Source organism: Hylobates moloch, unplaced genomic scaffold, assembly GCF_009828535.3.
Source record: "Hylobates moloch isolate HMO894 unplaced genomic scaffold, HMol_V3 SCAFFOLD_21, whole genome shotgun sequence".
Lineage (NCBI taxonomy): Eukaryota > Metazoa > Chordata > Mammalia > Primates > Hylobatidae > Hylobates > Hylobates moloch.
This window is the reverse complement of record NW_026652296.1, coordinates 13,434,067-13,450,977: the sequence shown is the minus strand read 5'-3', so window position 1 is coordinate 13,450,977 and position 16,911 is coordinate 13,434,067. Positions and strand designations below refer to the sequence as shown.

General features: G+C 46.2%; 1 protein-coding gene across 29 annotated transcripts in view; it reads right to left on the bottom strand.

Moving 5' to 3' along the window:
• Positions 1-16,911, bottom strand: part of ZMYND8 (zinc finger MYND-type containing 8) — a 166,205-nt gene that overhangs the window by 133,886 nt on the left and 15,408 nt on the right. For 8 of the 29 annotated variants that reach the window (XM_032142858.2, XM_032142871.2, XM_032142879.2 and 5 more), the window contains exons 1-2: positions 14,889-15,006; positions 6,094-6,164 (exon numbers count right to left, since the gene is read on the bottom strand). In XM_032142858.2, the coding sequence (XP_031998749.1) occupies positions 6,094-6,164; positions 14,889-14,902 (85 nt within the window). In that variant the 5' untranslated portion in view covers positions 14,903-15,006. Of the gene's footprint in view, positions 1-6,093; positions 6,165-6,254; positions 7,039-8,091; positions 9,375-9,430; positions 9,455-9,945; positions 10,645-13,688; positions 14,055-14,611; positions 14,838-14,888; positions 15,102-16,911 lie in introns of those variants that run through there. The other 21 variants (XM_058433170.1, XM_058433174.1, XM_058433175.1 and 18 more) reach the window with 12 other exon arrangements.

Below are 16,911 nucleotides of genomic sequence, written 5' to 3'. Positions count from 1 at the left end.
CAGACCTATAGTCCCAGCTACTTGGAAGGCTGGGGCAGAAGAATTGCTTGAACCTGGGAGACAGGGGTTGCAGTTAGCTGAGAGTACACCACTGCACTCCAGCCTGGGTGACAGAGCGAGACTCCATCTCAAAAAAAAAAAAAAAAAGAATCTAGAACAAAGACATTCTAGTAGCAATGAGCACACTTGGCCGGGTGCAGTGGTTCATGCCTATAATCCCAGCACTTTGGGAGGCCGAGGTGGGAGGATCACAAGGTCAGGAGTTCGAGACCAGCCTGGCCAATATAGTGAAACCCCCATCTCTACTAAAAATACAAAAATTAGCCAGGCGTGGTGCTGCGTGCCTGTAGTCCCAGCTGCTTGGGAGGCTGAGGCAGGAGAATCATTTGAAACCAGGAGGCAGAGGTTGCAATGAGCCGAGATCGTGCCACTGCACTCCAGCCTGGGCAACAGAGGGAAACTCCATCTCAAAAACAAACAAACAAACAAAAATGAGCACACTTAGTGCCCACATCTTGGTTTCTAATACTATTCTCCAATAAAAGAAACCAGGATCCTCTGGGTGCGGTGGCTCGCACCTGTAATCCCAACACTTTGGGAGGCCAAGGCCGGCAGATTGCCTGAGGTCAGGAGTTCAAGACTAGCCTGGCCAACATGGTGAAACCCCGCCTCTACTTAAAATACAAAAAAATTAGCCAGGCGTGGTGGTGCGCTCCTGTAATCCCAGTTACTCGGGAGGCTGAGGCAGGGGAATTGCTTGAACCAGGGAAGTGGAGGTTGCAGTGAGCCAAGATCACACCACTGCACTCCAGCCTGGGCGACAGAGCGAGACCCCGTCTCAAAGAAAAAAAAAAAAAAGCCGGGCACGGAGGCTCACGCCTGTAATCCCAGCACTTTGGGAGGCTGAGGCAGGTGGATTGCCTGAGGTCAGGAGTTCGAGACCAGTCTGGCCAACATGGTGAAACCCCGACTCTACTAAAAATACAAAGAAATTAGCCGGGCATGGTGACATGTGCCTGTAATCCCAGCTACTAAGGAGGCTGGGGCAGAGGAATTGCTTGAACTAGGAGGTGGAGGTTGCAGTAAGCTGAGATCATGCCACTGCACTCCAGCCTCAGCAACAGAGCAAGACTATATCTCAAAAAAAAAAAAAAGAAAGAAAGAAAGAAACCAGTATCCATAGAGAAATGGATGATTTCAGGGCTGAGGCAAAGACATACAAAATGAGCCTGGAACATCTTATAGTGCCAGAAGGCAAGAAAGTGCTCAATAAATAAATAGGCCGGCCGGGCATGGTGGTTCACACCTGTAACCCAAGCACTTTGGGAGGCCAAAGTGGTAGGATCACTTGAGCCTGGGAAATTCAAAACCAGCCTGGGCAACACAGCAAGACTCCATCTCTACAAATAAAAAGAACAAAAATTAGCCAACTGTGGTGATGCATGCCTGTGGTCCCAGCTACCTGGGAGGCTGCGGCAAGAGGACTGCTTGAGCCCAGCAGGTCAAGGCTGCAATGAGCTGTGATTGTACCACTGCACTCCAGCCTGGGCAGCAGAACGAGGCTGTCTCAAACGAACAAATAGACAAACCCCACAACGATGGAGTCTGTCAAGGGGACACAAGAGCCAACAGAAAGAGCTCCCAACTGCCAAAGCTGGAATGATTTGAGCAATAAAATAAATAAGTAGTATTGGATTACAACCCACAGTATAAAGTAACCATCCCAGAGTCCACACTGATAGAGATAAATGACTGAATAAATACATGAGAGAGAAGAGACCAATACCCTATACAGAAGAATTCTAAATTTTTTTTTGAGACACAGTGTCACTGTCACCCAGGCTGGAGTGCAGTGGTGGAATCTTGACTCACTGCAACCTCCACCTCTCGGGTTCAAGTGATTTTTCTGCTTCAGTCTCCCAAGTTGCTGGGATTATAGGCATACAATGTTTGTTATTTTTAGTAGAGATGGGATTTTGCCATGTTGGCCAGGCTGGTCTCGAACTCCTGGCCTCAAGTGATCTGCCCGCCTTGGCCTCCCAAACTGCTGGGATTACAGGCATGAGCCACCACACCCGGCCCCCAAATAATTTATGTCAAGCCTCTGCTTTCAAGGAGGTGGAGCATAGCTCTTCACTCCTTAAGTGTGGGTGATGCCTTGTGACTTCCTTCCAAAGAGCAGAGGATGGAAAGAGAAGAAAGCTCTACCACAGCCAGATGGTCATGGTCAACATCAACAGTGATAAATCTTTTTTTTTTTTTTTCTTTTTGAGGCAGTCTCATTCTATCTCCCAGACTGGAGCGCAGTGGCACGGTCTCGGCTAACTACAACCTCCACCTCCACCCCCTCCACCCTGGGTTCAAGTGATTCTCCTGCCTCAGCCTCCCGAGTAGTTGGGACTAGAGGTGCCTGCCACCACACCCAGCTAATTTTTGTATTTTTAATAGAGGCAGGGTTTCACCATGTTGGCCAGGATGGTCTCGAACTCTTGACCTCAGATGATTCCCCCCACCTTGGCCTCCCAAAGTGCTGGGATTACAGATGTGAGCCACTGCGCCAGGCCAACAGCAATAGATCTTATTAATAATACATACCCTTGATGTGATATGATGAAAATGGCATTTTACCCTCTGTAGTCTTCTTCCTCCCCAAAACCCATAACCACAGTTTACCAGAGTCTAATCACGAGAAACACATCATACAAATCCCAATTGAGAGGACAATCTACAAAACACCCAACCAGTATTCCTGAAAACCGGTAAGTTCAAGAAAAACAAGAAAAGTCTAAGGAACTGTCACAGCCAACAGGAGCCCAGGCAGATAACTAAATGTAATGAGGAATCCTGAGTGGGATTCTAAAACAGAAAAGGGACTTTTGTGGAAAACCGAAGGAAATCTGAATAAGGGATGGCCTTTAGCTGGTAATAACATATCAAAATTGATGCATTATTTGTAACAATTACACCACACTAGTGTATGATGTTAATAATAGAAGAAATTGTGTGTGTGGAGCCAGGGGCTAACATGGGAACTCTTGGCACTATCCTCAAAACTTTTCTGGAAATCTAATACTACTCTTAAATTAAAAGTTCATTTTAAAAATGTAATAGAAAATTGGCCAGGCATGGTGGCACATGCCTATAATCCCAGCACGTTGGGAGGTGGAAGAGGGAGGATCACTTGGGGCCAAGGGTTTCAGACCAGCCTGGGGAACCCACCGTGACCTCATCCCTGCAGAAAAAAATTTTTTTAATTAGCCAGTTGAGGTGGTGTGCACCTGTAGTCCCAGCTACTCAGGAGATTGAGGCTACAGTGAGTTTTGAGCCCAGGAGATCAAGGATACAGTGAGCTATGATCATACCAGTGCACTCTAGCCAGGACAATGGAGTGAGACGTTGTCTTTTATATATAGATTTAAAACAGAAAATGACGAAATGACTCCTTCAGACTAGGTGGCCACCAAAAGCATCTTTGACGAGCCACCATCTGAGATAAGTCTGAGATCACAATGAGAAATGGGCAGCCCGCTCCCGGCAAAAGACACACAGGGGCCCCAAGGAAGGAACCAAGAGGAAGGAGGCCAAGGAGCTCAAGTGAAGTCGGGGGAGAAATGGCACAAGGTGAACAGAACGTCACAAAGGAAACAAAGGTAAACAGGGCCGGCCCAGGTAGGCAGGTCATGGTGACTTCAGACCTGAGTGGAAGGGTACTGGAAAGTCATCAGAAGGAGTTAGCAAAATGAGACAGAACCTGACCCACTTTTTTTTTTTTTTTTTTGAGAGACAGAGTCTCGCTCTGTCCCCCAGGCTGGAGCGCAAAGGCGCAATCTTGGCTCACTGCAACCTCCACCTCCTGGGTTCAAGCAATTCTCCTGCTTCAGCCTCCCAAGTAACTGGGATTATAGGCACATGCTGCCACGCCCAGATAATTTTTTTGTATAGTAGAGACAGGGTTTCACCGTGTTGCCCAGGCTGGTCTCAAACTCCTGAGCTCAGGCAATCTACCCGCCTCGGCCTCCCAAAGTGCTTAGATTACAGGCGTGAGCCACCGCACTTGGTCCACTTATTTTTTTTTTAATAGAGATTGGGGGGGGTGGTCTCATTAAGTTGCCCAGGCTGGTTTCGAACTCCTGGCCTCAACTGATCCACCTCAGTCTCTCAAGTAGCTGGGATGATTGGCATGCGCCACTGTGCCTGACCCCAATCCACGTTTTTGAAGCGCGTTCTGGCTGCTGAAGGGAGAGGATGGGAGTAGGAGAAAAGAGAGAAAGAGACAATGGTCACTCAGCTTGGTCATGCTTGGATAGAATCTAATCCAACACCCCACTTCACAAATACAAAAATGAAGGGACAGAGCCAGTGTCCAAGCCCCCTGGGGAAGGTTAAGCAGCAGAACAGGGACAAGACCCCCACCTCCTGGCCCCCTCTCTTCAGTCTCTCTCCACTTTGCCCCATCTCCTGCTGGACCACATCTGATTCTGACCACAACAAGGGGGCTGAGAAGTGGCTGAGAGGCATGTGCTCCTGCAACATCAAAAACACCTCTGCGAGAAGGTATCTTCCTTGCTCTGAAGTCCCTGGTGGCTCAGCTCTCTTCACCATCAATGGCACTGAAACCTCCTGCCACCCAGCACAGGCTGGGTCATGCTGTGATGAGGGGGCAGCAGCCCTCTGCCTCCGCCCAGCCTCCTCCTGCTGCTCCCCAGCACACAGCACCCACCCAGTAAGCCAGGCCTTTCCACCCGGGGTGCCTCCCCTCATGTGACCCCTGCCAGAGATCAGCAGCCAGCTCCCAATTCCTAGGTCCTAGCCTTGACTACTGGACCCTCAACTTTGCCCCAAAATGACATGCTTTTTTTTTTTTTTGAGATGGAGTCTTGCTCTGTCGCCCAGGCCGGAGTGCAGTGGTGTGATCTCAGCTCACTGCAACCTCCACCTCCTGGGTTCAAGTGATTCTCCTGCCTCAACCTCCTAAGTAGCTAGGATTACAGGCACGTGCCACCATGCCTGACTAATTTTTGTATTTTTAGCAGAGACGGGGGTTTCACCATGTTGGCCAGGCTGGTCTCAAACGCCTGACCTCGTGGTTGCTGGCCTCAGCCTCCCAAAGTGCTGGGATTACAGGCATGAGCCACCACGCCTGGTGACACGCTGTCTTATAACAATCCTCAAAATGCTTTTGGTTTCAGACGCCTTTAGGGAGTCACTTTGTGCGACACTCTGCAGCCAAATGAGACTCTCCTTCCGGTAGTATGCAGTAACCCTGTCCAGCCTCTTCCTCCCTCCCCATAACCCCCAGTGCAAGGCCATGTGTTCCAAGAAAGCACTCAGTGACTTGTTGAAGGAATGAAAACACCTTGGTACAACCATTAAGTTTGGAGATGAGCCTTTTCATCAACCAAAGATACGAAAAATACTCCAGTAGCTCATTTGTAAAAGCACCCTGAAGGTAAAAGTGAATAACTGCTTCATTTTGGGAAGCCTCATAAAATCTCTTTCACACAGACCAAATGAAAAGTACCAATCCCTCAGTTAGAAGATATTCAGGAGTCTACTCCAGGCTTGTGAATAAACGCATAAATTGTCTGTCCTAATTTGCTAAATTTTGAACTAAATGCAAACACTGGCCCCGGCATCCCAGCAAGCTCTACATTTCCTTTTTATCTCTAACCCAAGACCACCACTTTCCAATGAAGCGGGCTGACTTCATCCCACTTCGGGGATTCCAAAGAGGTCTGTTGTTAAAATCAGAAAACAAGCAGCAGCTAGAGGCTCTGGTGGCTTCCAGGACATGCTTTATTTAAACCGTGGCTCCTGAAAGTCACCCTGCGGAGAGGTAGCCAGCCACCCTCAGTCATGACACACAGGTAAAATTCACTGTCAGGACACCTACACAGGCACCAGGGAAAGAAAACCAAAAGGAGGAGAGCTCTCCATAAATTAGGTTCATCCATCAAAAAATCTTATATCTGAAAATCCAAGAAGAGTTACAACGTCAGCTCAGAGAGCCACACTTCACTGCACTACAACAACAAAAAGAAATTCCAATTTCCTCCTTAGCTCTAGAATAGATAATACAAGATTTTTACTCACCTTTGGAGCGAGTAGAGATATCCATGCCCTCTACCACCTCCTGTTCTGTTTTTATTTCCTCTTCAGCCAAGCTGAAACAGAGCAAATTATGTTCATGTTTAGGAAGGCTGAGAACTTGCCCCATGGGGGCAGCTATCTGGAAGTTCTAGCAACAAACCCACCTTAAAGACATTCCCTCATTCTTATCCAGGGCTGGGGGGAGGAAACCCACACCTGATTTCAACAAAGTGTGAAGAGTCCTAAAGGAGTTTTTTAAAACACTAGGTTGTTCTTTTTTTTTTTTTAAGTCAAATTACTATTCCAGTTGTCATGCTATTGGGGAATGCAAAAGGCAATTTTTTAGACACACAATTACAACCTACCCCTGTGGGCCAATGAGAACCCAGCCTTCAAATAAACAAGCTTCTCATTGTTAACACAGGGTTCAAAGGCAGGGAGGTTGGAGGTGTTTTGCAGGGTATCCAGAATTCTGATCTCTGAATACTTTAGGGCAAAGAGTAAGATTTCCCACACCTCCCCCTAAATCTTACAATTCCCTGATGAGGCAGGAACACGGAGAAAAAAAGATATAGGTTAAATTACAAAGCAGAAAAATATGCCCAGCTAGAAGCTAAAGACCTAGTCTCAAAACACTGAACCGAGGAGCACTGATTCCAGGAATCAGACCGGGGTCTCCACACTTCCAACCCCCTGAATGCTTCCTCTCTACAGCAGGCACGGCTTACTACTGAGTTGTGACTAATTATCCCCCACCAGAAAAGTGGAATGAGGAAGGATTATTCAAAAGACAAAGGCTAAGAGTGGAGGGTTGGGGAGAGAAGCAAATAAAGCAAGCCCCTTTGCTGGGAGGGTCTGTCACCCAGAACATTCTCTCTCTCTCTCTCTCTCTCTGCTGGAACTGGGGTTGAAAGAGAGCCGGCCGTATCAGATCTTTCTCCTACACAGAACTCACAAGCTAAACCAAAGGAAAAAAAGAGTTCTGCTTTCATAGATGCAAATGGTTTCAGGTGCTAGAACTTTCCAAACATTCGGGCTGACACCGAAGTGGTAAGAAGCTGGGCATTTACTCCAGAAGCAATTCCATCGGACTGTGGTTCCACAGGAAGAAATGGGTGCATCACCAATTGATATGGCTGGAATTTTCCATTTGGAAGACTCAAAGCCAGGACAGGAAGGAGGCTGGGGAAGAGAGAATGTCCTGTGTTCCGTGGTCTGGGACTGTGACAACACAAAAGGCCCAAAAAGACAGCTTCATGTCTCGAACCCTAGTATAAGGAGAAGATCTTAGGAGAGTTCCATGTTAGGATGAGAGGACTTAGGATGGGAGCTAGATAGAATGGAAAAGATTATAGTTCAGAGTTAAATTATAGGGGCTTGGAGACGAAGAAAGGTAGTTGGGTTTAAATGAGAATATTAATACATTTAGCAATCTGAATTTGAACCCCGTTAACAATTTCATTTACACCGCATCTGTAAAGAAAGCCTGTGACACAAATCACCAAAGAAACAACTGACATGTTGTCACAAATGGTTTTCATCAGGAGAAAGCAGCCTGCTAAATTCAAACACATCGCTTATATGCAATAATACAACGGTGATTTATTGAAGGTTATTTCAGCACTAATGCTTTCTATTCCAACTTAAGGAGAAAACATTCTCAACTCAGAAACACACTCCGCCTGAAACATACACAGGTTGTCCAACTGGATGCTGTTGAAGGGTTCTGGCTTGGGGTGACTGGAAATACATCTTAACGAAAAGCCCCATGCAGCCCTCGGAGATGGGTAGACAGTTAACTTCAAAGGAACAAATAGCAACCTTGATCTTTTCTAGCAAATAGAATTCTGTTTCCCTCTCTAGCATGAAGTATGTGAAATTCTAAACTTCTTGAAACCGATCCCATATTTTGAGTAATAGAGAAAACGCTAATCTGTGATCCAACTGAAATCTACAGTGGTGAGGGAAACAATTATGCAGAACTAAGCCAAAAAAACCCACTTGAAGGATTTCTGCAGCGATGAAAACATTCAAAGGTGTATTGATCATGGAGGAAGGCTGCATTCAAGGGAACCATTATTTGGCTTGTAACAGCCTAGAGGAGCTGAATACTTCAGGCAGGAATGCTGCTGAGAGACGAGGAAAATGCAAACTAGTTATGTGGTGGCTATTTGCTTCTGAGTTTTAAGATAATCAATGCTGGAGCAGAAGAGAGGGAAAAAAAAGTTAAGCTGTTTTATCTTTCCAAGTATTACAAGTGGGCACCATAATCACCCAACTTTAGCAATAGCACCACCAGCTTTAGCACAGGATTTCAAGCACAACAATTTAAGAAAACCATCTTTTTCACAGATCAGCAAACCATCCTTTCAAAAGGAACCCGTGCACACACATGCACACACACTCACACACACAATAACTTGTATTTGACTAAAGGAAACTGCAGTGTCTATGCATTAAAAGGAGGGGGAAAAAAAAAAAAAAACTTCATTTACAAAAGCAAAGACCAGAATGCAAAATTAGTCATTTTGAATAGCCACATCTAAAGGGACTTCCTTTTTCCTACACCACTGATTTCGGTTTTTTTGTGTTTTTTTTTTTCTTTTTTGGGGGTTTAGTGTTAAGAACTAGTATGTTATTAGGAAAAAAAAAAAAAAAACATGAATATTACATCAAAAGTAGTGGCAAGAAAAAATCTGTACCTGTCTGAATTGCCCCACTGATGTTGGTCAATTTAGGTTAAGAACTGTTCAGTCATTTGGGGTAAAAAAAAAACAGTCAAATAATTGTCAAAAAGAAAAGGCAGCTGCATCTAGAGAAAATACTTTGAACTTCTGTCATTAACACATTAAAGTCTTAGAACATAGACAGCTTATTTCCTTCCATATCTGCTAGCTTCCAGCAACCCTGATGATTTAAATCAAAAACAATGGGACAACAAGCTCTTGTTTCAAACTGACATTACTTTTTTCCCTTTAAAGGTCTGTTGAGGAAACTGGGGGTCGGATAAAGATAAGGGTAAAATTAGCTGAAAAGCAAACAATAATTTCTCACTCCAATAGGAAAATACACCATCAACTAGTTAGATACATTGTATACACCATCACCTCTTACACTCACATTTACCCAAGTCATTTGCCTGCAGATTTCACAAACTGATACATTTCAGGCAATTCAAAGAAATAACAGTACCTGCAAAGATAACCAAGACCACCCCATCCCATCCCAAAAAGAATAAAAGATTTCTCCCCCAGTGCCTGAGCAAGAAAACCTATGCTTACTTCTTAACCTGCATGCACTGAAAAAAGAGCAATTAAAAGTTGCAGATGAACTACTGCACCTCCAGGATGCTTTAAGCCTTCTGATTATTAATTCTGAGGACTCAGGGATGGTCCGTAATTCCCAGGAATCTCATCTCCTCAACACTTCCAAGAGAGAGAAAAAAGAAAGCATCTAGTTTTGACAGAAAAATGCCTGGATACACAATGCCCACATATTTCTTTTCCCCAAGTGCCCCTACTATTTGACTTTTAAAGAAGAATATCTAAGCCATCTAGAATATATAACCAACATGCATAAGACTCTGGTTCTACAGATGAGGATCATCGCACAGCAATTCAAGAATCATGCATCATTCGAAAGGACTTTTCCTGGTTTTTACTTTCATTCAAAATACCAAAATGGTCCAGGCTGTAAGAAATATTTAATCCCCAAGGCATAACATCTTCCTCTTCTAGATTACAAAATAGTGAACATCAAAATTAAAAACCATGCTTCCCTAAATCTGCAATTAATTTTTTAAGAAATTGGGGTGGGGGGGAATGGTTAGCAGAGCAGCTTTATATAAGCACTCACCTAAAACAGGCAGAGTCATCGGTAGCTAAGCTATTTATGCAGGATTCTTAAAATGGCGTCTGGCAACACTGCCTCATTCCTGTGTTGAAGCTAAAATGGTAGCAGTTTGTTCAATAGCTGTAGCTCTTGTTTAAGCAGCCCTGCTAGTTTCAAAGCCACCTTCCTAAATACCAGAACTAGGAAAAGCTGAACCAAAGGACACCAACAACCCAACGTTTAGAGGCTTAAAAAAAACTCTGCAATGACAGGGAGAGTTTGTGAAGTCACAGGTTCCTAAGGAAAAGCCTTCTCTTGCAGATCCTGAGCCTTCAACATGAGGCTCTGTGATGAGGCCCCCTTGCCCTCGAATTAGGTGGGTAGAAGGTTAGGAATTGTGCAGTCCCGTGGCACAAACTGCAGACGGACAGGTGTCTGTGCAAACACAAAAATGTTCCCAGGGAGCAGCCTGGGGGAAGGCGAGGAGGAAGCCCGGTCCCCCTTCTCTTCTCAGTCTATTAGAAACCAGCTTTGCATCCATACCAAAAAGGCGCTAGGTAAAATGAAAGTGTTTCAAGGACAGCAGGCATCTGAAAAGCCAAGCTAAAGGGCTGCACCTCAGTCTACAGCAAAGGTAAAATAAAAAGGCTGTTTATAAGCCTGCAAACAGCCACCAAATACCCAGCCCTCTGAAGCAGCCAGTCCTAAGACAGTTAACATCAAGGAAAGACAATCCGAGTCTGCAGAGGAGAAACACAAGGAAAACATTCCCTTATCCAATGCACAGGATACTCACAAATTAGATTTCTGACCACCCCCAACAGAGCCTGAGAATTAACAATGGGTTTTGCAAAACCCGCTTTCAGAGGCCGAACTAACAGCCTGAGTGGATAACGTCATTTACTGTTACAGGTCTGAGCATTGGCCTCAGAACTCCTCTGGTGCTGGGAGTGAGGAGTTTCAAGGTGACTGCTTTTTAACTCCAGGGGAGAAAGGAGGGCACAGTGCCCAAGGCCATGCCAGGGCAAGGACGGGCCACTGGCCTCCGCCGGCCGGTAGGTAGGTAATCGGGATGGGGGGGGCAAGCTGGCAGTACACTGGCTGCAGAGCTGGCATGGCCACTGCCTGCTTGTTTGTCTGCAAGGAGAGTGGGAAGTAGGGGGGAGGGCGACCATAACCTTAGCAACCTGAAGCCAAGGGTGAACCCTTGCTCAGATTTTGCATTTTAAGAGTAACCAAAGGGCTCCGAAACATATTCCCTTTTTAAATCTCTGCTGTGAGTAGCGAAGGCCCCTTTGAATGTATCTTTCTTTCCAGAGTCAACCAGAGGCAAAGCCAGATTGAGGGTTCCCAGGCTGACAAATGTCTGCTGCCTCTGCCACAGGAGAGAGAAGGGGAAAGAGGGCAAAAGAAACAAAGACATCATGCATTGCAAGTGGCTGGACTTTTAAAAACCTACCTTTGCCTCCAGGGTTTTCTAGGTTACTGTCACCCCACTTCCTACAAAGTGTCTCCCCCCTCATTCCTATTTAAGACCTGATGCAGTCTCCCCACTGGTTCTCCCAGGGAAAGAAAAGGGGGAATGTTTTGTTTAAAATAAAAGGGGTTACAAGAAAGAAAGGAAAAAAAGCTATTGTTTTCATCCCTAATTTATAATCCAAGAGGCCCCCAATTGTTTCTTTCTTTCTGACTCAAATCTTTGAGCTGTTAATTATAAAAGTAACTGGACTTGGCGCCAACGGGCTAACTATGATCAGGCTCAGCAATTAGAAAAACTCTGTAGAAAGTTTACTGAGTGATTATATATAATTAATTCCTAGTTACAGACTGAACACTGACCATTTTCTGGACCTAATAAAAGCAGTTACTCCCCCTCCCCCACGTGAATGCCACTTAATTTCCCAAAGCAGAAAGTGAATCCATCCTGGAGGGTCTTGAAGGAAGAAAAAGGAGAGGAATCAAAAGCTTCAGTGTGTCTGTGTTTGCTCCTTGCAGCTGTGTATCCTCTTTGGGGACTGAGGAGGCAGAAGGAAAAAGGAAAACAGCCCAACATTCTGTTCCTCCTTCTGCAATTTACAAACGTGGCAGAGAGAACATTCTACCTTGATGAGAAAAAGAAGGGGGTTTGGGGGGAAGCAGGGAAGGGAGATGACCTAGGAATAGAAGGCAGGAGACTCTTCTGCTTGGCAGATCTGCTTTTCCTAAAAGGAACAAAGATGGTAGAAATTTCCAGAAGGCCCGTTCTTAGTTCGGCCACTGCAATTGTCAATCTTTAACCTTTCCTCCAAGTCTATTGGTTTAAAAGCTAGAGTAGAAGAACCCCATTGGGCTGCTCTGGGAGCCAGTACTGCCGTCCCTACCTAGTCCTGCTGCAATGCAGACATTTATTTTTTTCCCCTTTCCTGAAACTGGAAAATAATGCTACTTTGAAAGCAATTAACTTTTTACAGACTCATGCTTGGTAGGGGTCACAGTACCAGAGGAAAAGTGGCTAGCTTGGTCCAGGGTTGGGAACTTGCTGGGGGCTGTACATATGAAAACAGATCTTGGCTCTCCAAACCTGTGGGAGCCATTTTAATGCAAGCTTTTAGAGGACAAATGCCTTGCCCTTAAGTTCCCTTCCAGCCCAACAAACACGGTATTATGCAAACGTTGAAGGCACCAAACCAGGAGTCTTATGATTAGATATTGCTTCTAGGGAGGCCACAAGAACCTCGATATGTAATTTCCATTTACAGCAAGGAGATAAGAACAAAGAAAATAGCTGAGTGTCTGAACTTACTTGTTTGGGGCAGTGGCAACTGTTCAGTTTTAAGTATATAACATTATTAACTGCCTGCAGTTTTACTCTAAGAAGCTAAGCTGGCCTGCCTTGCACAGACTTTTCTCAACTTAGAATGTGGTACGTTTCTCCTGATTAAATGAACCTTTTTCCAATTTGGTGTCAGAAAGTGGGCTACTGGACACTCATTTGAAAGAAAAAAGATTACTGACTCCATAAAGTTGACATAACACAGCAACTGAATATATTTCCTGCATTTACAGTCATGTCGGATTGGTCTCCAAGCTGAAAATTTACGTACTGAACTTCTAGGGAAATTCTGAAGGTACTGCTAAACAAGACTCTCCTTTTCCCACTTAACTTCTAGCTGCAACCTTAAGTGGGCAAGGGAAATGTAAAAAGTGAGAAATCTTATGTGGGGCCAGCATGCATACAGATGCGTGGATGAGACCTGAAAAAAGGCCAAAATGTGTTGGTCAGTGAGTCCTGAATCAAACCCAGTCTGGTGGTAGATGAGATTTTGCACTATATATAAGTCCTAAAACATGAGCACACTGACACCACCCCCCCAACACACATATACCACCACCACCACCAGCTTCTTACCCCACCAATGTTTTTAGGGCTCTGCACCTCTAAGAACAAGCAGTTTCATTACATTTCACAAGCACATCACCTACTCACAGTTTGAATATCCAAACAAACCCCATTAAAGGTCTAGAGTCAAGTCACAATGAACTGAACATTTCTCCCCTGACTCTGGGTAAACAGGAAGTATAATCTTCAATCCTAGCTGCAGGTTATCAGGAAAAACAGTGGATTCAAACAATCACCTAAAATCAAGACACTCTTTAAAAAACCCTTATTTTGTACCTGCTAATGAAGCCCCCAACTCCTGTAGACAAGACCCCCATTACAAACAGACCCCAAATGTTCACAAAACTCTTCAAACATGGTCACAGAGGAAATGGATTGCTTTACTTACCCAACAATGTTCAAGCAACCGTCTCATTTTTCCACAGTTAGGAAGAGAGAACAGGCTGGCAGATTTGGGACTTGATCAAAAAGGAAATTTTTTTAAACAGTTACATGGTATTATTAAAAACACACAACAACAACAACACAACCCAACAACTGAATATGGAATGCTGTCATGAGCCACAGACATGATTTTATTTCCTCTACACTCCATCACACAGGAGAAGAGAGGAGGATACAATGTATAAAAGGGACAGGAAAATGAAAACAAGGATAAAAGGTAACATTAGTTCCTTGAAAATCAGGCAAGAGTAGAAAGCTAAGGGATTCAGAATCCTTGCAGATTTTTTCTTTTTTTTTTTGCAGGATGTTGTCCAAGATCTCTCTCCCCCCACCCCCCAGTCCCCATCCCTACTCCAAAAACTTCCTCCAAAGCCTAGAAAACACTTTCAGAAACATTTGCTGGCTGTAGGCTGGCTTGCAGAACACTCTGTAGCAACCTAAGTCAGGAAAACAGGCTGAACAATGTAGTTTCAAGTGCAGAAGCTCTGTAGAATAAGAGAAGACCGTGTACAGACACCACCACCCACCTAGGCCCCAGGAGCTAGACTCTCCTTAGCACTGCTCTGCTGAGGGCACAATTCTTTTGCAAACACGCTCCTCTCGTCAAAACTTATCCAGCCTTCCCAGAACCTCTTTGGAGAGGCAAACTTGCCTGCTCTGCTGTCTGCCATGAGCTCTCCTTGGAGAGGAGCCTGTTTGCTTACCTTCCATTTTCTTCCCCCAGCAGGGCATGTGGCAAAAGAGAAGACAATAGTGCAGGGGTGGGAGGGGGGTAACTGCTCAGAGAGACAGAGAGGGGAAGAGAGAGGGAAGAGGGAAAGAAAAAAAAAAAAAGAAGGAAAAAAAAAAGCTTCTTTTTTGGCATACCAGGATCTAGCTTCAAACTCTTCCAGAAACACCATGCCCTGATGGAAGGAAAGGTGTGCCAGGCCCTTGCCAGTTTGCAAAATCAAGCTATGGCTAATGGCTACTGAGCCATGTGACCCAAGAAAGCAAAAAAATTCTCTCTAAACAGTTCCAAGTTAACATAAGTGCTCTGGGGGTGAGTGTGGCACGGCCAGCCACAGAGAAATCACACTGCTCGCCCACAATTCGGATGTCTCAGAGGGAGGGGGAAAAAAGATGGTTAAAAAGTCGAGCTTACCTCTGTGGATGCATTGTTAACACTGTGTAATGTCAATACTTATAAAACATGGAGGACAGGCTCCTAGTTCTCACAGAAAAAGGGTTTGGCACTTCGGCTGATGATCTGGCCGCCTAATAAAAGCTCATCCCCGATTGGCTGCCCCGGCAAATCGGAGTGTAAAGCCGCCCCGGATTGGCTGAAACACTTCCTGAGCGATTATCTTTGTGAGGCTCGGGTGAGCAAGAGCCATCCTGTGCATAGAAAAAGACAGGCTAAGCTAGGCCTTTTGCAGCAAGAAAAACTTGGGAAAGGGGCCCCCACACGCACTTCTCCTGCACCCTGGCTAGATTTCCCGGCACGGGCCAGCCAGGGCAGCCAGCCTGACCTGCTCCAGGAAAGCCTGAGGCCCGGAGGTCCCTGGGAAGGGAGTTTCTTGGAGTGGGCTGGAAGGGCTCACCCTCACCTGCCCCCAGAGAAACGGCCCTTGTCCAGGGAGGAAGGCCAGCCCTTTTCTAGAACAGTCCAGCAGGGTGGCTCTCCAAGGGGAAGGGGAAGCTGGGGAGTGGGGAGTCCCGGGGAAACAGCCAAGGGGCCAGAAAAAGGGGCTTGAGGCAGGCCTCTGAGAAGCTAGGGGAAGCAGGCAGCCCGGGGGAGCCCCGAAAAATCAGAGAGCAGCCCTGGCTTCTCAGAGGAGCGAGGAGTAGCTGCTGAGGGGAGGAGGGGAGCAGAGTGGTCAAGTCTGCATAGTCATTGTCCCCATGCCTCCTTGCAAGGCAGGCCAGAGAGCCGTGGGCCTGTCGCGCCCTGCTTAGCCAGTCCTACAGGCAAAATCAACGTGGGTTCCTGTCGCCCTGCCACGATGCCAAGGGGGACCCCTCTCGGTCCTTACCCTAAGAAAAACCCAAAGCCCTCCTCGCAGGCCACATGTCTGGATCTACAAACTTCCCTTCCCTCCCGGCCCCTCCCCCACGGCCGAGGCCTGCTAAACCTGTCAGTTAAACACAAATCTGACTTCCGTATTAGCCTGCGATGCCTTCGGCTTCCTGCCTGTTAACCCTCTCTCGGACTTGGGGCCTGGCTGGGAAAAACTAGGCCTTGAGATCGCAGCAAAGGCCTGTGGAAAAATACCAGCTGCAGCTCTCCCGGCAGATGCAGAAAGAGAGAGAGAGAGCCGCTGTCTGTCAGCCTTTGCTTCCCAGGGAGGCGTGTACCTTGTGAATCCAGGGCACAGGCAGTGCCTCTCGGGCTGAGAAGCCATTTCAATCCAGAGGGAGACAGAAAGATGGCACGCTCAGCCCGGAAACAAGAGCCCCTATTATGCGTCAGGCCTACCCCCGTAGGTCAGCCCTTCCTGCCACAATCATCCCTGTATGTGTGTGCCTGGGGGAGTTGGGCCCTCCTCGGTGGGCAGACAAATCCCCTGGGCTTCCTAAGGATTCTTGCTTCCATTTATTTGCACAGAGAACGGCTTCTTTTCGTCCCCCAAGGCAGATGGAGCAGCGATTTCACACACAGCCCTCCATTTGGCAGCCCCCCCGCCCCCCCATCTCTGGCACCGCTCCCCAGTAAAATATTAACTGGTTGTTCAGAGCTGCTTATAATTCTACCCACTTCAATTGCGTTAGGAGGTCTTTGCCGGTCTCCTCCCTAAAGCTGCCTTCACAGTTGGTCTGTACCCAGAGATCGAAAAGGACCATAAAATGTCCCCAGCTTTCTCGCTCTCTTTCCTTCTTCGGTATTTTAAATGACAAGGTGCTTAATTAACAGGATTTTTTAAAACAGCAAGCTGGAACCACAGAAGCTAAATAAACACCATTCTTTAGAGGCTGGAGAAAGCTTCCAGAGTTAACGCAGCCATATGCCAGGAGGCATAACTCTGGAGCAATAAAGTCTCCCCTCTCCTCCTAAAATTAGGACTTGTGGGCTTTCTTGTCCCACACGGTTCCCACAAAGAAAACGAAGAGCTGGTGGCTTGCTTTCCCTGCCCCCCCCCAACCCCCACATGGACAACAGATGCCCACTGCTTGTACATAAATTCTTC